This window comes from Drosophila subpulchrella, chromosome 2R (genome assembly GCF_014743375.2).
Source record: "Drosophila subpulchrella strain 33 F10 #4 breed RU33 chromosome 2R, RU_Dsub_v1.1 Primary Assembly, whole genome shotgun sequence".
Lineage (NCBI taxonomy): Eukaryota > Metazoa > Arthropoda > Insecta > Diptera > Drosophilidae > Drosophila > Drosophila subpulchrella.
Genome location: NC_050611.1, coordinates 5,365,486 through 5,387,948, shown reverse-complemented (window position 1 = coordinate 5,387,948; position 22,463 = coordinate 5,365,486). Strand labels below are relative to the sequence as shown.

The window sequence follows — 22,463 nt, the reverse complement described above, 5'->3', positions numbered from 1 at the left end:
TTCGTGACCAACATTTAAAAAATGTGATACGCAGAATCCACAATAGCATATTCTATTCATGCTCATGCTAAGTAAAATATTTAACAGATCAAGAATCTGTAAAACTTTATCCATATATTACTTCCGTGAACCTAAAATACCAACGCTTTTCCCTTACAATAATCTTCAAAAACGTATTAAAATTATATAGTTTTTATTTATTTTTCTACAAACATCAACAGAATAGTTGTTCACCTATATCGTACATGATGGCAGAGTTACATGAATGCAATTAAATCTTTAGGACATGAGGTTGGGCTAAATTATTAAAGTTCCTTTTTGAGATGCTTGCGTTGGTATGGTTTTTTGTTTGTATATCATATCATATGAAGGCTGTGGCTAAAATACATCAGTTCTGGATTAGACCAGGGGATAACTGGAGGCGCTGGCAATGCCGCACTGGTTGTCCTTGTTGCGCAGCATCTTGATGAATCCCTTATCACCCCAGGATGTGCCCCACGAGTTCTTCACCAGCCAATAATCCTCGCCAGTCTCTTCGGTGCCGAAACCAACAACCAGCACACCATGGTCCAGGTTCTGGGAATCGCACTGGGGCTCGTTGTAGACGCCCTCCGAATAGAACTGGAAGGATTCGTGGGAGGCATCGATGGCAACGGAAACGGGTCCAATGTTGGCCACAGCCTCAGCCATCTTTTTCTCATCACCCTGGGGGATATCGGTGAATCCAAGGTCGGTGGCTCCGACTGTGCCCTTGTTGAAGTGGCAGGAATCATCGATGGCTTCATAGGGATACGACTTCTCGGTGTCAATACCTCCATTGTCCTTGATGTAACGGAAGGCGTTGTCCATGAGACCGCCGTTGCATCCGTTGTTGCCATACTTGGTGGAGCAATCGACCAGGTTCTGCTCGGAGAGCGAGACCAGCACTCCGGTCTTGCGGTAATGCTGACCCTCCAGGGCGCCTGTGGTGGAGAAGGCCCAGCAGCTGCCGCAATGTCCCTGATCCTTGACCTCGGTCACAGCTCCCTTCTGGCGCCAGTCCACAGATTTGGGCAGGGTCGCATAAGCCGGCGAGATGAAGGTGACTCCCTTGAAGCTCTCATCGGCAGCGCTGGGGGTTAATTTTAAAGTAGAGTAAGTGAACCGTTCTCGAGGGGAATACTTTCTAGTCCTGGACTTACCGCAGCTCCTTGTGCAGAGTGTAGTTGAAGCCGTTCATTAGGGAACGGAATTCGTGGTGCAGCATATCGGCGTACTTGTTGACCGCCAGTTTGAAGCTCACCTTTCCCTCGGCAAATCGCTGGTTGTGCTTGGCAATCTTGTGCTTGTTCTCATTGAAGATCTTAAGGCGGAAGCGTTCCTCGGTCTCATCAAGGTAATTCTTGCGGTGCTCCAACTGCATAAAAAAAAAATACTCTTTTAGATAGTGCACTCTTATCAAAGGTAGACCTTCTTATCAACTAACTTTCGTGTACTTGTTCTAAGATTAGATAGAACCAAATAGAAATTTAACTTTTCAGACATATTTTTGGTATTTGAAAATCTTGTTTGAAAAAGCAAATCTTTTACGTAAACTGGATTTACGAACACGGAGGCAAAAGTTCTTAATCTCGAGATAACCTATCACATGCCCGTCAACCTGGCACGAGCGAATCTCTCTATAAGTTCGGCCACAGTAGCAAAGTCTATAAATCTAACATGGCCATAAAATAGTTTTAACGATTGCCAAACATCAGGAACTTCGGAACGGTGTTAATGTTCCAGGTAGTAAACAAAGAAACACATTGCATGTAAGAGAGAAAACGCCAGCATGAAGAAATGCGTTCTATCTCCCTGCATTGGTCTCCCGGATTAGAGACCCTCCTCTCCGGTCCAGGGTTGTTTGCCCGACCCGACCCGCATATTGACACAACACGGAAATAGCAGCAAAACCAAACAAATGATAGCTATAAAGAGAATTGGAACGCCTAAGCAAGAAATCGACTCAGCTGCTATCCATTACATTCAGTAAATTTCCATTTTGAGGGGTGGGTTTTGAATATATCTCGAGTATATTATTCAATGGAATGAGTCTTATTTATTCATGATATTCAAAACTCTGAGTTGGTAAGATATCCATAAGATTTATTAGTCAATAAATTAAAAATTTAAGGGCTTAGGTGTTAAAACACGAGCTTTCTTATATGATAATCGTCGACTCAGCTGCTATCCACTACATTCAGAAAATATTACCATTGGGTGGGTTTTGAATATATCTCGAGTATATTATTCAATGGACTGAGTCTTTATTATTCATGATATTCAAAACTCTGAGGTGGTAGATTTATTTGTCAATATTAGCCTAAGCTGTTAAAACATGAGCTTTCTTATATATCAATCGCCGAACAGAACGTAAACTTATTATTTCTTCGCACGAAGTTTTTAATTTAGAATGTATTAAGCTGAAATTGCATTTTGCAAAGAATGTGTTAACGGATATAATGGTTAAACCCAGTCATTCAAAGGTGTTAAGTGTCATGTTATTCAGTAAATTATCTAAACAAATGAAAAGGCAAATATGAATATATATTCACCCAACTTATCCTCAACTCTATCGCTTTTTTAGTGGTTTCGAGTGGCTCACCTCAAGTCCCACAATGAGCTGCGATATTCTAGGGTACTTGGCACAATGAACTGAACAACCGAGCGGCGCTGTCATGTGAGAATCATGCATATGTAATTATTTTGGACATCAAAGCGGACCAGCTTTGCCAGATCAACAATTGTCGCCCCAAATGGACCGGATGGGGTCCCCAGTCCATGGCTGACTCGTATAATTGACATAATTGATTCGAATTCAAGACATGCATCCAAAAACCCCGCCCGTGTTCACTTGGGCGAGAGGAACCTTTCGAAAAGCCGCCTTTAGCACACTGACCTATTGATTTTTTCGTTGCAAACGACGAATTTCGGTTCTCGATATGGCATGACAAAATTCACACATTTTATTGTATACTTTTGTAGAAAATGAATTGCGAATAGAGTTAACAACTTAAAAACATTAATTAAATGCACGTGCGATCCAGTCACTCGATGTATACGTTCTGTATATCTGCTAAATCGCTAGAACTCGCGATAGATATTAGCTTAGGGAACTTGGTTGCAGTTGAGAGCTTGGACGATAGTGGATGAGTATCTGAGAGCTATGGCTAATGCAATGGGTATTCCTACAGTCGCTCCATCTCGATGGCACAGCTATCGTCCTCCTGGTCCGTGGGTGCAGTGGTAGCCAACTCGCTGGTGGCCGCGTACGATGCGTGCGGAACAGGTTGTTGCTCCTCCTGATTCTTGTACTCCCGCCGCTTTCGCATGATGTAGGCGAACACGAAGCCGTTTATCACCAGCATGGCCAGGACGATTATCGTGGGCCAGACCACATCCACGGACACATCCAGACTGTTTGCACTGACATCGGTCATGGTATTGCAATGGTGTGGACCTCCTCTTCTGGGTTTTATGTAATTTCAGTGATATTACTATACTTTGGTTTTCTTGTAGTCCGTAGCACGTTTTTACGATGACGCGCGTGCTTTTTTCGTACTGCTGGGGGGCTGGTGGCTCCTTTTATTTCTTTTCTCTCAAATTTCTATATATTCTCTCCGCTGCTGCTCGAGTGTGTTCCGTCTGCTTGGAGCGTCGGTAGGGAAATAACAAAAATACTACGGACCGCTTTTGGTGGTGGCCCGCTCATACACACAACACTCAGTCGGGTGGAAAAGAGCCGAGTTCACACACTCTACACTTCGTATCACAAATCGAGAGACCAATTTACGTAGGCAAACTATTTGGAGGAAGCGGCGTACTCTATATATTTCTTGTTTCTTTCTTTTTGCAACGCGCGCATTGTGGGCAGCCCGTTTAAAAACGAACCGGTTTTCCGAATCGCTTGATTTATAAGGATTTCAGGCGTGGTGGTCAAATATGTTTTCGCCAACCGGTTCGGATAAGGCGAAAAAAACATATATACAAAGAAGAGCATCATCAATGCTTTTGCAAGTCAGCCAAATCTTTCCCCCTCTTGTTTATTTTCGGCAGCCTATTTGTTTGTGCACTTGTCGCTCGGATTTCGCGCTAGAGAACTTTCGGCTCTCGGAAATACCAACGAAATGCCAATTTGATAAGAAACTCGCCGATCAGTCACGCGTCATCTCCAAAATGGAAGCGACCCCCCGCCCGACTATGTTTTTAAATAATTGCTCATAATCAGAAACTGAAACGCATTATTCTGGAATTTTAGTGCTTATCAGGGTCTCAGTTGTAATCTTGTGACTTTTGCAGCTGTGCATTTGCAACCGCCAACTGTGGCACTTTGGACTGCACACAGATTACAGATTATGTCTCTGCGCTCTATTAAGTTGGATTTCAACAAATAATTCAGTGTAATTTGAATTGCGCGCCTTTTCTTTTGCAGCCAGGCATGGGCAGCACTGTTTTAGCAGTGTGACCAGGTCCAATCGTTTTTTGGTATTCTACATACAATTTACAGGCGCCAAATTTGAAAGTTATAAAAAGCACATTTATTTTGAATTTAATATTTTATTGGCCTAATGAATTTGATTAAATTGAAGTTTTGTTTTTAATATTTGGTTTATTTCTGGCTTTTCTTTATTGTGATTTCAACTGAAATAATTGTAATTTTATTATTGTACAAAATAAAAGATTGAATATAAAACAAATATTTATGTGCTTTTAAACCAGATTTTAAGAGGATTAACAAATTTATTATAAAACATCGGTTTTAAAGTGCGTAAATCTCTTAAGAATCTTTAAAATTCTATAAAGTAAATCAAATATTTGGTACATAACAATTTTTCTAGTCATGATTTTGTGAACCGAGTTGGAATATATAACAACAATGTATTATTGGTTTTGTCCATTTGGCAAAAAAATGTTTATAAAAAAAATATGCGATAAGTGGCGCATTATATTAGCATGATGTGTCATCCAATTTAGTGATTTTTGTTTAGCAAAATGTGAACGGAAGTTAAGTGAAAAATCTATTTCAGCAACTACTTATCATATAAAAACATATGCGGGTGGCATTTGAAACCGCATTACAAGGAGGGATAAGTCATTGGGGGGAATATTCAAAGCAATTACAGCAATATATGACTTTTATCACACGGGATCTGCGGCTAATTATTATTAGAACGCCCCCATTCGTGGTTAATGCCGCTTGGCACGGCACATTAGAAATCAACTAGTCAGCAAAATAATGGAAAAAATCCCGACCTTTTAATCTCATCGATAAGAAATAGCGACACTATGGGTACATTCAACTAATTAATAGAGAATCCATCGACAAGCACACGGAGTTACAAGTGAAGGCTGCGAGACAAAGAGTGCTTTGCTTAATCAATGGGTGCAAGCAATAAAATAAGCAATGCATAAGGGGTCAGAAATCAAAGTCGGAATTGACAATGGGATTAGGAAACAATAGCTTGCAAAAAATATTACAAATCATGGCTTATCAGTGGACCAGCTCGAGTCTTGCACGGCTTATCAGCTGGACTGACCCGCGGCGTAGCGAAAGTGGGCGACGACTTGATTGTCCGTCCATCCAACCGATGTTTACGGATGGGCTAAGCCCGGTCGCTGGTCATGTGAGCCGGCATGTGACTGGACTGAATAGACTGGTGGACTTATCTGGACTCTTTTTGATGCATCCGCGCGCGCAGTGCATTCACACTCACTCGTGACTCAGTCGAGAAGAATCGTCACAAACGGAAGAATGCGCATGTAAGTCGCAGTCCAACTATGCAAACAATGTCTGCCCAAGACAAAGGCCCAAAAATAATGCATTAATCATCGATAAGCAAGCCCTTGTTACGCGAGAACACTTGTTGTACTCTAATTTCCTGGGGTGACAAATCGAAAATAATCCATTGATAATCCAGGAAAACTCACCTTAAACTCATGCCATTCCTCCTTGATCACATCGGCGAAAGAAACGGCCTGGGCCACCGCCAGCAGGGCCAAAAGAGGCAGTAACACAGCTGTGCGCATTTTGAAGAGTCAGAGAATCTGTAAAAAATCACACAATTAGTAAGCCATCTAATCGAACTCCCAGTCACGTGAAGCTGGACCAGCCACAAACCTGATTTATGGGTAAATTATATGATAATTATAAAATAACAGGGTAAAAAACATCGACTAAACTAGTAAAATTAAATACAAAGTGGAAGCTTGTCGTGATTGATAGGAAAAATTCGCCATATTAAGTCTAACCTATTTCGAATTGGTTCCTTAAACTTATGTGACTTACTATTATAAAGTATAAAGTATATATCAGAAAAGAATTTCTTTTGACTAAATTCAGTAAGCACCTTAAAAGCCCGCAATAAATAAATTACAGATATTGAAGCCAATAAATTTATAAACTATTTTCGCACATAGAACAAAAAAAGTAATGCCCTTATAGGACTTTAGAAGTTATTTAATTTAAATAATAAATATTTTAGTATACAAATAAAATACGTTAGCCAAAACATTTTGTTAATTTACTTTTTTTATAACTTTCGTGTTAAACTGTGCCATATACATATAGTTTCGATTTGTGGAGATCATGTTATATAGGGCTTGATCAATTTGCGGGGCGTACATATACATACACATATATATCGTTGTTTGCTTTGTGATATAGGTTTAGTTTGTTGTTTTCGAAGTCGAACAGTACGTTATCTTATCGGCCATTCCACTTTGCCTATAGCTTCGTATTGCTTCTCAAAAAAGTCTGCCATTTTTGTCAGATTTGTTTTTTTACTGTACTGTTTTTGCGACCATTTTGAGAAACGTGAGGGGCATTTGATAAAAATTGTTATTTATTGTATTGCAGGCCCCAATTTGTGCCAAGTTCGAGGGCGAAAACGGGTTTTGAAATTCAAAATGATTCATCTACAGGGAATATTAGTATCAGATAAAGCCAACAAAGGCTAGAAAATGGGTCAGCACAAAGAGGAAGGCAGAGAAGTCTAAACAAAGAAGCGCAACAGAATAGCAGAAAATAGGGGAAAGGGGAAAATACAGAAAACGGAATAGACGAAGATGCCGACTACCGATTGTGGAGTATAATTAAAGTGTAAATAAGTCGAGACAAAGGCATGACGCAATTAGATTCAACAAGTCAATCAGCTATTTACAATATAAATATTTGACGACATTAATGCAGGGCAGGTTTATTTGCGTTCTACGCGCTAAATTAACTGAGGAAGGGAATGTTTTCCCACTTACCACTCGGAACTGCGTCGCAGGAAATTCACTTATTTTTCCACTGTTGTTGCACTTTTTTAATAACTGGAACTACGCTTATGTGCAAGTCAACCAATTGTGTTTGTCACCTCGCAAATGAAAGCTCTGCTCTCGAAGACTCTTCGTTGTTTAATAAAAATCAGCAGGAATTGTTGTTCGAAAGAAATCTTGGGAGTAATACCAGCCAGCGCGTTCTGGAAATACCAGAAAGTGCGGTGGGCAGACGGTGTATCGATAACAGCGGTCAGAGATGGACTCCTGGCTCTAAAACCGCTAAATCTGGCGGGTTCAGTTGAAAATCTATTTCCGTTAAATTTAAAATTGGCGTTTATTGTATAATATTATAATGTTTCGGAATATGCAAAATTGTGGCAATGGGTTATATTTTTAATAGTTTGTAATGATATTATTTGTATTATTATATTTATATTCACATGGAATTTTCGAAGTGTTGTGTATGACTTGTATGAGATTATAAAGATGTCAAGCTGTGTGAACACTCGTGGAAAGATTTCACAAAATGCAACCACTATATTTTTTATTCTGTGCATATCCTCTGTTGATTTTAGAAACAATAAACGGATTCAATATTATCCATATTTTCGTAACTATATAAAATATGGCTCTGAAATTGAATAATCTCATGAAGGCCTGTTCGTAATTATATTTACGGCCGGATACAATTTTTATTATAGCCATATAGAATTAAAGATGTAAAAAATCTACATTGTCTTCAATACTTAGTATTTTAATTGCAGTATTTTTCATATTGGCTGACAGCGATGAAATGGAGGTTGTATTGGTTAATTAAGAAAGTTAAAGTGGGATGGTGTATTCGCTAAAAGAGCCGTTAAAATAAAAATGTCGGCCATATTGAGAGTGTGCGATGGCGACTCTATATTTAGCTGTAGAATTGAAAATCTGCTGTGACGGTCTGATATTAACGAATGATGCACCAATCGAAAGGAATCGCCAAAACTAATAAGATTGCAAAGCGTTTAGAAACCTTAATTGGTTTGGGAGAAAGAGCGGTAAGCAGTGAAAATGTAGAAAAGTGAAGCTGTTGCGGCCGGTGGAGATAAGTGCCCACTGCTTTTAACCTAGTATTATTCTTTCTGAGAATACGTGACGTATGACTCCTTATACGTTAAAATCCTATGCCCCGCTCAAAAGATATTCAAAAAACAAGATTATGGGGGACTTTCCAAAGAGAAAATGTTTGACCTTTGCTTGTGGGTTTGTATGAATCCCTTTTTTGATTCACCGACTTAACGACTTTATGAGTGTATTAAGAAACTCGAGATAGAAATCTTTTGTTCTAATTTTGTGAAAAAAAATTGCTAGATCTTAAAGACGTATAGTTTGTAAACAACTAGTCTTTCAGATACGAGCCATATGTTGCTGAAAGGGTAATATAATTTGCTAATTACAAAAGTACTGATATACAACTTTGTGACGAAAAATGTTTGTACATTGTACAGAATAAAAATATGTTAGAAGTACATCAGAACTTTTGTATGTTGAGATGTGATCGTCACGACCCCTAACCGCGTTATGAGGTGTTTTTGTTCGATATCAGAAGTTTATCTAAAATTCAAATTAATAATTAAAATTAAAGTGACTATCTTTCAATGAAATTATATGTAGTCAAAAAGCATGAGAGCAAGTGTTTAGGCCACTGCAAGTGTTACCCCAATTTCAATCTTAATTTGTGAACAAAATTACAGCCAATAATTCAAGAAATTGAAAGTCTTTCAACTTTGGATGTGGTGGTTAAGTGATCAACTTCGGCCGCTATGATATATATTTTAATTTACTGTAAGCAATGAAATGGTATTGACTAAACATCTGCTTTAGTGATTAAATTATATTTAAAATTTGAAATTAAATAATTATAATATACTTAAGAATAATTCATGATTAATTGTAATTATCAGCTTTATTTAAATTTAGTCTATCCTAAGCTATCTTGGCAAAAAACTTCAAAATTATGACTACGTAAGGGGCCATCTATACATTCTATTGGCTTTTTTGATTCTTCTTCCCTCATGTAATAATCATAAATTATTTTTTCACAACTGGAGCCTTTTGCTGGAAAACAAATGAATAACATCGTTGCCGCTGACACCGATGCTGTTATACCATCTGGGCAGCACCCATTTTTGCAGGTACTCTCCCACTTTACCCCATTCTTTATTCTGCCCCCCTTACAGTTAACCTTAAATTCAGTTTGCTTGCGAATTTAAATAGGATCCTTGCATATCCATATTCGAGCAGGAAGCACGGTGGATCAAATTGGAAACGCAGTCCCTTACCGCCAAAACAAGAGTCGGAACCAGCGCGAGCCCCATTTCTAGCTACACACACCATCTTTCGTTTCTGATCAAATCACTCGTGATATGCAACAAGTACGAGTTCTCAAAGAGATGACAATTCATATAAAGCGATAACGCAAGTTTTTTATTTTTAAGCCTAAGTCTCAAAAGTATCTGAGTTGCACCCGAATATTGGTCAAATTAAAAGTCAACTCCATTGTAATCGCACTCTAATTTAGAATTGTACATTTTAACCATTAGCTAAAAAGGAGCCAATAAGCAATCACTGTTTGATTCACTTTGCTCACTGACAAAAGCAAACTGCTATAGCTAACAGAGATCACTTGTAAATAACCGTTTTTAATCGTTATTCGCTCTCTGGTAATTGCTGAGATGTTAATTTTTTATTTGTCAATGTTGTTGAATTTATACATGTGTAACATTGCAAAATTGTATAAAATTATATATGTTAATTTACATGTTTTGAGTAATCAAAAAGAATTTGCATTACATTTCTTCTCTTCCTATTGCTCTCAAGTTATTTTTCCCTTTCTTATTATCTGTGTCTCTGTCCCACTCTCGTTCTCTCTCCTCGCTGCACCTAAATATGTAGTTTTGCGGAAAATGCATTGCCAAATGCAAAACGCAAACTTAGTTCGCCTCTCGCTCTCACGCAGTGCATTCGCGTATCGTGAATTTCTCGTTCAATTGAACAAATTTGTGCATGTCAATTACACATAACGTACAGAATGTTCAACGTGGTGATTTAGAGACTTATTGCTTTTGAGAGGTTCAAACATTTTCATTGACGCAGCTGTTGGAAACATCGGAAATGATTCTATTAATCAAATTGAATCCTCTTAGCCCCTCAATCACATGTTTGGTGCAGTGTAGAAAGTCCAATAAGAACCAAAATATTCTCAGAATAAAAACAAAAAAGCTGGCCCCCAAACGGGTTATGTCGCACTCGCACACACCCGCAAAAGGCTCTCCTAAAAACATGCGTTGTCTTTGTCCCACCCGTTTTTGCATTCTCCCACCGTTGCATCACACACACGTACGCACACTTGCTTGTAACGTAATAAAAGCACGTGTTGTGTTTGATTTCTCGCTCCCACCTGAGCCCCCTCCCCTCACCCCACAATTTGTGGCCGCTTTGTTTTTGCTTTCATGACGTGACTTTGCTCGTTGTGTGAGTAAAGGCAGATCGCTCTCTCTCCGCTCTTCTGATAACAGTTGTGTTTGTGCGCGCTCTCTTCTCTGGCTCCCTTGCTTTTGTTTTGTTATTGTTTGGTTTTTGCCTTAGCTTTGTTTACTTTTTCAGCTTTTTTTTTCGAACCAGCCTCGTGTTTTTTGTTTTTATTCTTGGCTTTTTTGGCTTTATGAAATGAGTGGGGGCCACAAGAGAATTAGCCAAGGCATTGAATATGGGTGCATATTGTCCACACATCTGTGTTTGGCTTCAAATTCGAGCCCAAGTCAAGTTCCCATATTGTGGCCATTATGCTCGGTTGGGTGAACCGGTTTCGAGCTTTGCTGAACCGCAGGAACCTTTCTGATATTCTGATTAGTTCCCACACATATCAACAGGTAGCTGCAGCGCGGCCCTCGCGTGTGTGAGTGTGTTTGGCTGAGTGAACTTGCCACCTACTCAAACACCCGCGGACACATCGGAAGTTACTGCCCAGCGCCCAGAACCAAACCACCAAATGCTGAAATACCGAAATACTGACTTGCTGAACTTCCCCAGAAGTTCAAACGCACACAAACACACAGAACACACACATTGTGGCGCAACAAGCTCTCCCTCTCCCAGTTAGCCAACCCCGCCCCCCCCCCCCCCTCTCTTAGCCGCTCTCTTGAAAACCTGCTGCCGCTGCACAGAAATCAAAAGTGAACACACACTGCACGCCGCCCTCTCTTGGTCTTCCTCTCCCATCTCTCCCACCTCCGCCACTCTGCCCCCCGTTGGGCGCCAAATAATAAAAACGAACGGCAGTTCGTTGCCTTCGTTCTTCGTATCTTGATTTGTGCCCGGTTCTAGTTGGTTAAGCCGTTCGGCTGGAACTCGGCTTGCCGCGTCGGCTCTCGTCGGCTCTCCTTCGGGTTGGGGCTGTGGCGCTCGGCCCACTCCCACTCCACTCGGCCCCACTCGCCAGTCAGTCGGCAGGCAGAGCAAGAGCAGCCCGCAGCTTTTTTCGTGTGGAGATCGCAGTTTTTCGCTTGCCAATCGATGCGGTTCCGGAATCCGTTTGCAGTTCTTTGCAGTGCAGCGCTTCTTTGACTTTGCTTAATTTGCTTACACGGCAATTGGCGGCAATTAAAGGCGGTAGAACGGCGTTAATTAATTCATGTTCGCCATTGTACACAGCTGGCCAGACAAGTTGTTGGCCCCCCTTGATAAGCAAAACACTAGTTTGCCGAGTGGAATGCATTTGATTAGATTGCCATTTGTTTGTTGGCCCCCCCGTCATTGTTGTCATTAAACAAAAGCTGTGCGGACCGGTTAACCTGACTTACCCGTTTCGGCGTCCGTTTCGATTTTCGGTTCCATTGCCGCTTTCCTAAAAGTCGCGAATCTCTCGCGTTTTTTTGCCACTCTTGCAGAATGAGTTTCGGCTGTGCACCGGAAAGAAACGAGAACGAAATAACAATCAGCCATTCACAAAGCCATAAAGCACAGTGAAACACTTGATAACGGAGCCCAAAATCCAACAACCCCAAGCCAAAACCAAAATACATATATGTATGTCTCGCAACGTTGATTAATTAAATGCTGATCCGGTGATTTCGCGTCTGAAATATCAATCGAAACGAAAAATATGTGTGTCATAAGTGCAGAGAAGAAGTGAAGTGCAGCTAAATGTGAAATGCGAAAAGGCCCAAAAATGCAATTGATTTAAATGAATTTCTGTTTAAATTGAAATAAATATTTTCCACCACTCGTAACCCGAGAGCGACCGACCAAACGAAAGCCGGAAAAGTGCAAGTTCATGGCGAAATTTAAATACCGATTTGTGCCAGCTGAGGGTGAAAATCGAAGTGCTAGTGCCATTTAAAGGCAGTGCGGTTTAGGATTGCTGACGAAGAACAATTCGGATTAAACCAATTAAAATTGGATTTCTGTCGTATAACAATAGAACCTTAGAGAATAGCCAGAGTAGTAGCACCAGGAGTAATGGCAGCACTTGAGAGCAATTGAGCGCATCGTTACAGCACTAAAACAAGGGAAATAGTTTCGAGGCACAGAGCAAACAAAGCGAGGGAAAATGTCAGCCACTCAGCCAAAGGATACGGCATTAAAGACTAAGGAATTGGCAGTTGAACCAGCAGCAGCAGCAGCAGCAGCAGTAGTATCTCTGCCCCCACCACCCACTGCCAAAGCACTAACAACAGCAACAACAGCAACGGGAAGGAAAACTTTAACCTCCAGCGCGGCTTTGTCATTGTTTGATCAGCTGAAAAACAGCGTCAATTTAAACAGTTTGACAATTGGCGCCGGCAACAACAGCAACCCAGAAGCAACACCACCTACAGCAACAACACCAGTTGCCACACCCACCACACCCGCTCCACCACCACCCTCTCCCTCCTCCTCACCCTCACCCTCCTCCAACATTGAACTGAAACCCCCGGCGAAACCCGCGCGACCCTTCAGCACGCCCAGCAGCATTGGCATCGTGCAGGGCACCAAGCGGGGGGCGGGAGGCGTGGTCGGTGGCAGTGGTGGCGCCCAAGCAGCCAAATTGGATATAAACGCATTGCGATCTCAGCTCTATCAGGGCGCCAGAAAGACTGCAACAACAGCAACACGAGTAGGAGCCGGCAAGACATCAACAGTTGTGGCAACAGCCAACAGAGCAACTGGAGGGGAACGCGGCACGAAGGGATCCAAGAAGCGGTGTCTGGATCGATACGACTCGTCAGAGTCATCAGACAGGTGAGTGCATGTTGTGGCCATAATGCGGAAATGGTGTACCAGTCAAAACTCACCGACTAACAGAGATTTTAAAACATGCATTGTGCACATAGGCTTTAATACAGAAGAACATCCATACAGACATATATCAATAACTTATGTCATAAGAACGCTTAGGATTACATGGAAAACCCTGTTATAAACACTCGATTCTAAGCGAACTTTGTAATGTTCTCCTAAATTCATAATTGGTTTAAGCTTACAGAACCAAATTTTGATGGGACTCAGAATATTGTTTGATTGTTTTGAATATTTTAAGATCTTTTCGAATATTTCCTTATTTGCTTTTAGCCTAGACACAATCTTCTAGGAAACTTTAACAGATTTTGAGAACTCAAAGCTGTGAATTCCTAAAATTGTAAATTTGATTTTAAGGTTATTTTTACTCTCCATATTATACTCTCTATAGTAACGAGTAAAATAAATACAACTTTAGTCGCATATTGTATAGGATTATCAGCAAGACTTTTCAATAGCTTTAGTGGATTCCCTTTTTTTAATCATGTCTTTGAAACATTTCTGAAAATCTCTGCATTCCTGTAAGTCTTTAAGAAAGGCAAACAAAAAATAAGCAATACCATTTGCACTTCTGCCCATCAACGTCTTTAATGCACAGTCATTAAATGCCCTAACAATGCAAGATGCCAAATGTATCTCTTGGATGCACTGGCTGGCTATAAACGGAACTGCACGACTGCATCTGCAAACTCGCTGGCTGTGCCAAGACTGAGCTAAAAGCGGATACTCTAAATATACACACGCTTTGCACTGCCAAAAAGTGAGCCAAAAGTGTGATCCGCAAGATACTCAACTGAAATAGACTGCAGACCATCGGAAGCATAATCAAGGCATTAATCAAATACCCAACGAGCAGCCAGAACTGGAGAACGTTAATAACCGATTTCGCTGAATTTATGCGACAAGTAATCGGTTCAATAAACGTGTACCTGTAAGAGTAGCCAGTCTGGTAAAGAGCGCACGAGGCACGCGCCTCATAGATTGTGAATTTATGGCCTACAGATACATTTGTATCTACTTAAATGGGCAGCCACAAAAACATCTTGCCGCAATGCCAACTAATTTCCGCTCATTAAAAATGCGCAGCGCGGAATGGAAACAGAAACAGCAACAGAAACAAAGAAAAGCAAAGGCCGCAACGGACTGCAGGCATTTGTATCTGGCAGATACGCACAACATGCGTTCATTTATCAGCCACAAAAGGCAGCTGATGAGCCGCAGTGGCAGTAGCTGCGGATTTTCAATGTGCGGCGCGTGGGCGGTTGAGCAAACGTCGGCGGCTTCCTGGCTGCATTGAGATATAGATATGTAGATATAGATGCAGATACTACTACATTTTCTGTCGGGCCAAATGAAACTTCAAACTGCGATGTGCGATTTGCTCTCCGCTTGCTTGAGTTTTATGCATTTCAAAGAAGCTGTTGGACTTAAATCATGATTATGTTTTAGTTGGGGGCTTTTTAAATAGTAACGGACTAATAAAAAAAGGAATATTAAGTCTTATAATTGATGTAAGTTTTGAGGTGTTTGTTTAAAAACCCTGGACAGTACAATATAGTGGTTCACTTTGGATAACTAGTTTTAAAAGTAAATTGGTATTCACTGCTAATGTAAACTGTGAAACAATCGCAATTAAAGTTAGAATAAAAGTATCTATGGTTCTAATGATCCTATAGTTTTGTAATTTGATGAGAGTATTCTTTAAAGTATTTATTATCTCTAAAGCATGGATGGCTTCTGATTCAGGTTACTTCTTCTGATATGGTTCTGCTTTAATCCATATGAAATTCTATCTATGTTCTATAGGGTCTGGCGTATCTGTATCTCTCGTATGCCTAACGCGTCGCGAATGTTTTGTCAATTGGCTCATCACCGCCCTCCGTATCAACATCCCCATCCACTCCCCTAAGATCGCGTTTTCTCGTCGGCTGGTGAGTGATGTCGTCGTTGTTCCTCTTCGTTGGCAGTCGGAAATCATTTAAACTTTTGGTCGTTGAACTCTTTTTGATTTATTTATTTTGTTTGTTTTTTTTTTTTTGGTCGAGTTGTGTGTGCGTTTTTTTGTCGCCGTCACAAAACATGAAATTTTGTTCTTGCCTTTGGTTTGCCATGATTTTGTTTATTTTGACTTGCGCTGTTTTTGCCCGAGACTTTGTACTGAATCTTTGAGGAGATGTGAAGTTGGCATTTGCATCTGGGCAAGACATATCTATGGTTTAATTTAAGATGTATCTTGTTCTTACTTGTGTTAGGATTGGATTGATGCAAACTCAATTCTTTTCAGTGACCCCGATTTGCTGACTCGTTTTAAATTCTGCAAGCCAGAAGAGAACGTGAACCACAAAAAACCAAACACACTCGTACTTCCACTGAGAGTAGTCATTAAAATTTTATTTTTTCAGAAAAACAAAACAAATTGCAGTCTTCGCCAGCCAGTGAAAAAAGTGTATATGAGCAAGTAACATCCGCAGCTTCGTAGCGAAGGCATTTAACTTTAATTATCGCTCATAAAGCTGAAAATACAACAACTCCGCCATAGTAACTGCCTACTTCAGCACATACAAACTCGTGTGTTGCTGCTGCAATTGCTGTCATCATTTTTGTTTATTTGCAGTGTATGCGACTGTGTGTGTGCTATTGATTTTGTCGACTTTTGTCTTACAGGTTTTCCACGTTTTTCCACATATTTCCACAAGACCCCAAGAGCGACCCACTGCTCCAATGGCGCGAGTCTTTTGCTTTTGCTTTTGCTGATTGTGGGCTGTTGCTGCTGATGTTGCTGTTGCTGCTGATGTTGCTGTTGCTGTTGCACTTTTCGCCAAGTCATGCAAGGAGGGGCAGGGGGGTGGCAGGGGCAGACAATCACCCTGAGATATTGTGTAATCGCCCACGTTGATTTATCTCGTTTAAGTGACTCCGAAACGGCAGCAACTGCAACAGCAACACCAACAGCAACAGCAATTGCAATTGCAATGACAGCGGCAACATCGCGCGATGACGTCGAAAGTGTAATATAATAAGTTGCGATTGCTAGTCGCTGCCTTTGCCGTGGGTCGTGTAAGTTTAGTGGTCGTGCCTCCGTTGCTATTTGCCATTTCTTGGCATTGCCATTTGGTGGCTCCTTTTTGGTCTTTTATGCATTCGTGTCAGCCAAGTTTTTGGGGCCAAAGCTGCACTCTCGGTTTTGTTGGCCAACTTTATTGTGGACAGCGGATGGGTTCTGGTGCTCGGGTGATCTCCCATCGATTATCAAAATAAAAACTTTTGAGGGACAGTTAAACCTTGTTACTAAGTTCTGCTACTAAGTGGACGGAAATTGGAAACGCCCTGGGTAAGTGCGGTTTATCCAATCGCAAAGTTTCACGCCCCTCTTACAAACGATTGTGCATTTCAGTAAAGTGGCCTTAAGATTGAAGTTTTTCATAAGAAGATATATACAAAATAAACAAACGGGTTTTATGAGAATCAAATCCAATTTATATTTCCTGTTCAATATTTAGATACTAATGCTGATGCTCTAGCTATCATCACTACGGGTGGCTGATGTATATACATTGTGTTTTTAATATAAAAATCAACCTTGACCTATATTTTAGCTAGACCATACTTACTAGTAAAAAACAGAACATTTTCTTCCAGGTATTTTATATTTATTAGTTTTATAAAAGTCATCAATCCAGATATATCAGCATTTTTCTCATCGTGTACACTTTAATTTGACTTTTATTTTGTTTTAGTGTTTTCTTTTTAAATTTTGGTTTATGTTCTGCTGTAGTGAGTCGCGTGTGTTAGTTCTCTGGCGCGATTCCCAGTCGTTTCCGTGTAGCAGAACCCCCTTTGCCACCGCCACTGCCTTCAGACCGTCTTTGTTGCACCTCCTGCTGTCAGCCCTTTTTTGCTTTTTTTTCCACTTGTTCGCCGCATTCTCAGTTCTTTGTTTTTGTTGTTTCTGGTTTTGTTGTGATACCCTACTTTAAGAGGGGATGTTTTGCTACCAGATGGTTTTGGATATTCATTATAAAAATACGTTGTTAGTCGTTAAGTTGGACAACTGTTATGAAAGGTACTATAAATAAATATGCAGAGGGTCCACGGAAATCGCTAAGCGCTGAAATCTTGTAATATCTATAATGATGCACATAAGAAGCGCACCCCAATTCATCGTTACTTTTTTTTAATAAACAATATTTTATAAAGGTGGCAGTGAATAGTATCTAATAGTCTGGACGTTTTCTTTCCTAAGCCAGTCGGTTTTCAAAGGTAAAAATATGCTAAAAGCAGACATTTTAATCAACATTTTTGTAAACAAAAAGATTTTGTTAATCTCTAAAATTCTTTGTTTGGTTGTGACTTTAACTTGACTAGGTTGTAAACATAATTTTTCCATTTAATCGCAAATCTGTAAGATAACATTAAAAAAGTACTTCTGTGATAATGACTGAATGTCGTTTTGTTTCGTTACTGAAAAACTCCGCTTTATTTTTTTTCTTTTATACATATATTCTTTTTTATTTAACAACAGGCAACATGTGTGAGTGGTTGTGTGAAAAGCAGTTTAAACACGAAATTAGAGCCTGCCCCTGCCCCATTCCCCATTCCCCGCCCCTGAACCCAACTACCACCGCCATCCCGACCAGAGTCCCCCGATTTCCCTCAGGGAGCGCATTAAGTCGTAATAAATGCTGCCTGGTTGCATGCTTTGTACATTGACCTCAAAACGGAGCAGAGCCGCCGTGCCCCCTCCCTGCCCCATGCCACGCCCCCTTTTGGCTGTATCTTTTTAGCTGGGATGCTGTTCCCCCTTGTTGCTGTTGTTTTTCGTGCACATTTTGCTAAATAGCTTCTATTTACGTTCCATGGAAAATGCAATTCGCAATTGTAGAATGCAGACTCTGTTTTTCTGCATTTTTTTTTTGCCATTTGCAGTTGTTTTCCCTGCTCGCACGCTACTTTGTCTCTACAAACAATGGCTAGAGGGTCGAAAGGGGGGGTGGTATCTGTGGGTGGTGGGGGGGTTGGGCGAACTAGTTGCAGTACGTGCGCGACTTTTCGGGGCCATAAATCAAAAAGGCAAAACTCAAAGCGGGTCTCAGGCAGCGACTTTATGGGTTAAATCCAGGCTGGGGGAGTGAAAATCGCTATTAGGGGAAATTAGGCGAATAAAATAGCGGGAAAAGTGTTCAGATTTAAGCTTAAAAGACAAATTTAGCCGACACTTTCTAAAATTAAACAAATGTAAATTTATGTAAATTTGTCTAAGAAATTTAAAAATCCATTTTGAGCTTATTTTTTCGGCGCTGGAACATACATTTTGTTGTTATAGTAAACCAATAGTTTAAATATTTTAAAAAGAATTGGACTTTATCATTTACTATTTCAGTTTATATCTACTGGGGGAGTGAAAATCGCTATTAGGGGAAATAAGGCGAGTAAAATAGAGGAAAAAGTGTTCAGATTTAAGCTTAAAAGACAAATTTAGCCGGCACTTTCTAGCATTGAAAAAAATTTAAGGGCATGTGATTCTCTTAAAAAATGTATTAGTGTTAAAACATTTAAAAATCAATTTAAAACTTATTTATTCAATGCAGAAGCTTACATTTTATGTAAAAGTAAATCAATATTTTAAATATTTTAAAAAGAAATGGACTGTATCACTTACTATTCCAGTTTATATCTAAAAATATCTACATCTATTTAGCTTAGACTTTTTATTTGCATGCCAATTAATCAATCCCCATCTCCAGCACTTTGTTCAGCTCTTTAATTAGGGCTTTCGAGACAGGAAATGCCAGCCAGACGGCTGCAAGTGCCCGGACTCCATGGGTCTGTTGCCCCGCCCCAACTATGCCATTTAGGGCCTCGTCCCAACCCTCGAGAGCACATTTGTGCAACAGATGCATAATTTATGCATCGCTTACACATCTCATGTGCAAATCGACGCGCCAAAATCAGAGTGTGTAAACCCCGTTGGAAAGAAAACCAACAAACCGACAACTTAATGGCATTCTAATGCCGGCCACCAAAATCAAAATCATATTAGCCAAATGTCTGGATGTGGCGTGGTCCGTTGATATTGTGCCCGATTTTGCATCTATTTTGTGAGCGCACTTTTGCTTTTGGCCCGGGCAGGAGCATACACCGAATCGTGGCAAATTTTCATTAATTATAACGTCAGGCGGCGCTCGATGGACGCCTGTCCTCTGCTCCCGACATCTCTTTCCCCTTTTGCCCTTCGGTCTACACTGGAAAAATGACTTTGGTTAGTTATAAAAAAATATATATTTTTTCATGGGATGGATCCCCCACTTGGATTAAAATGTAAAAACAATAAAATTTAATAGGGTATTACAATTAAAATATGTATTTTATTTCAAATTTTGTATTTCTCTCCAACACATTTTTTTTATATCCTCCTCACAACCAATCTCTGGATCCGCCACTGTTCTTTATATTCAAATTTAATAATTTACCTGAACCGAAAATCACTGAAGTCTAAATAAATACCTTGGGTCTAAAAATAAATATTTCTAAGGAGAGGTTGGTTTGATTTTAGCAGTATTTGCTTTTAATAATAATAATTATGTGTTAAAATATTAGTTTAGATATTGGTGTCGATCTCTTTAAGTAAAAAAAAAATTCTATAAAGGCCCATTTCATCGCTGTTGTCAATCCTAATTCCTTTAAAATAGTTTAAGTCGATTTTCGTCATGGTCCGCAGCCCAAACCATAAGAGCAAAAATGTTGGGAAATGTTGAGTTCTAATCGTGTTTTAGAGGATGGGTGCACTAAGAAAGGATAGTGTGAAATTTGTCTCCAAATGACTTGCAACACCTCTTAAGAATCGAGAAATTTTGATCTTATGACACCTTTTGGATTTTGGAATAACCGACTGGATTTTTTTTTAAGTAACCTAGAGAAAAGCTTTTGTGGTTTTATCGATGGTGCCTTAAGTGAGTGGTTCTACAACCCCTTTTTTTTTTGCTAATATTTATTTAAGCGTTGATCAGCCAACTTAATGGCTATAAAAAGCATCCCCTATGTATAAAATCAAGTTTAGGTTGTTAGTCAGTTAGTCAAAGTCCAAGCAAGTGGCATAAGGCGTTAATTAGTATGTTTATTTTTATTCATATCTCCATTTTTTTAGCAATATTATTTAAGATAATCAAAGGCTTTCAACGATTTGTCTGCAAGTGTAATGTGTACTTTCAGGCAAACACAATTCGCAGGCATCTCTCCCTGGTTCTGGCGTGCAGCTGAAACAACAGCAGGAAAGCAGTGCAACACGCCGAAAAGCCAGCTCCATACCCCCCCCCCCCCCAATTTATCACAAACTGACATCAGTGGCCAGACAGGCATCCCGAAAACCAACTGACGGCCATCGCAGGCATTGGCATTGGCTTTTTTCGAGCTCTGCGCTAGCGAAAATTAGTCATTAACTTTTTAAGCATCGGCCGGACAAACATGGCGTATGAGTGATGTGCAATGGTGGTCATGCGGTGATAAGCCCAACAACTGAACTCAATTCTGTGGCGCATGTGGCAATTACTCTGCCGCCGTTCTGTTGCACGTTGGCGATGCACTTGATGCAATGACATCGCCATTTCCAAAGGGTATCATTAAGTTTTCTGAATGAAAGTATCTGAATGGAATGGCTGCATGTGTGCGGGGGGCAGTGAGATAGATTCATTCGAATGACAAGGAAAGGATGTTTATTTAAAGTCGTGAATTATCGTGAGTAAGCTCTATTTGTTGATACAAAGGTTAATAAATTTAAAATTACGTTTAAAATTCTTAAGCGCACATGAGTTAGTTCATTTATATCATTGCGCAATTTAGGAAAACTAGTTCTACAAAAAACGATTTCATAACTTTTTAAATGTTATCAAGTGTGTTTCATGTAATAATATTGTAGCCCAAGGTTATCAGACATTTTCTTACCCGACCTTGACCTTGTCATGTGCCCTGCTCTACTTCGAAGCTAAATCGAAGCACAAACAAACACCCAATAAGAAGCTTTCAAAAGGAAAAGTGTAACTGAAACCTCGAATCGAGTGGCAAAAAGCCGAAGAAAAGCACAAATCACAAAGCTAATTAAGGAAAATGAAAAAGAGCTGACGAGCGGAAAAAGGCAGTCTGGAAAAAAAACGTTATGAAGGCGAATTCGTTGAGTGTTCATTGAAAGTCGGAAGCAGAAAATAGCAATAACATCGTACGAATCGAGACAATAAAGAAAACTCTGGGATCGATTTGGTGCTATAAATTGGAGGGGAAACCGAGGGGTAGGTACTAAACAACCATTATAATCGGCTTAAAAAGTGTCAGCCTGACATTTGATCAATGTGAATTGAATTGTCAATTGAAACTGAAATTGCTTGTGTCGCCCGTGGACTTTAATGGTGTTGTGTGTGGTATGTATGCTCGATGTGGTTCTCGACCATTGTTTGGTCCATTGATTAGACATGAAATTCTGTGTCAAAATATATTAATTAATAAATATCCAGCGGCAATGCCACATAAATTGTTGGAAAATGTGTGCTCTTTTATTTGTGTTTGATTACTCTGTGTTTGCGCGTGAAATTAGTTTGCGGTCATGGGGGGGGGGTCAGAGTGTTTGCGATTCTAATTAGCTAAAATAAAATCAAATTGATTGCATAAATACGTTTATTTTAAAATAAAATTATATCAAATTGCATGTGGCCAGCATGACCGGCGGCAGTTCAAAGGAAAGCCAAAACAAGTGGCAATTAAAAGTTAATTAAGCTGAAGGTAGGGCAATCGTTTTAAAAAATACCTAGCCAAATCGCAACAGGTGCATTCTTCAATGGATTTCTCTAACGCCTTTTCAGTCAAATTATGGGCTTTTT

At 40.0% G+C, this 22,463-nt stretch overlaps 3 protein-coding genes across 3 annotated transcripts in view; 1 reads left to right on the top strand and 2 right to left on the bottom strand.

Annotated features, from left to right (window-relative positions):
- Window positions 1-176: 176 nt before the first annotated feature.
- On the bottom strand, window positions 177-7,435 carry LOC119549438 (cathepsin L). Its single transcript, XM_037857531.1, has 4 exons — window positions 7,270-7,435; window positions 5,947-6,063; window positions 1,182-1,396; window positions 177-1,111 (listed from the first exon to the last, which is right to left on the bottom strand). Exons 2-4 carry the CDS (start codon window positions 6,043-6,045, stop codon window positions 400-402), a joined length of 1,026 nt encoding a protein of 341 aa, XP_037713459.1. The 5' UTR covers window positions 6,046-6,063; window positions 7,270-7,435; the 3' UTR covers window positions 177-399.
- Window positions 2,947-4,231, bottom strand: LOC119549439. Its single transcript, XM_037857532.1, has one exon. It carries the CDS (start codon window positions 3,456-3,458, stop codon window positions 3,207-3,209), a length of 252 nt encoding a protein of 83 aa, XP_037713460.1. The 5' UTR covers window positions 3,459-4,231; the 3' UTR covers window positions 2,947-3,206.
- Window positions 7,436-11,749: 4,314 nt separating the features above from the next.
- The window catches only part of LOC119549392 (zinc finger protein jing), a 133,330-nt gene continuing 122,616 nt past the window's right edge, over window positions 11,750-22,463 (top strand). The window contains exon 1 of the mRNA XM_037857442.1: window positions 11,750-13,542. Within this exon, the coding sequence (XP_037713370.1) occupies window positions 12,872-13,542 (671 nt within the window). The 5' untranslated portion in view covers window positions 11,750-12,871. The remainder of the gene's footprint in view (window positions 13,543-22,463) is intronic.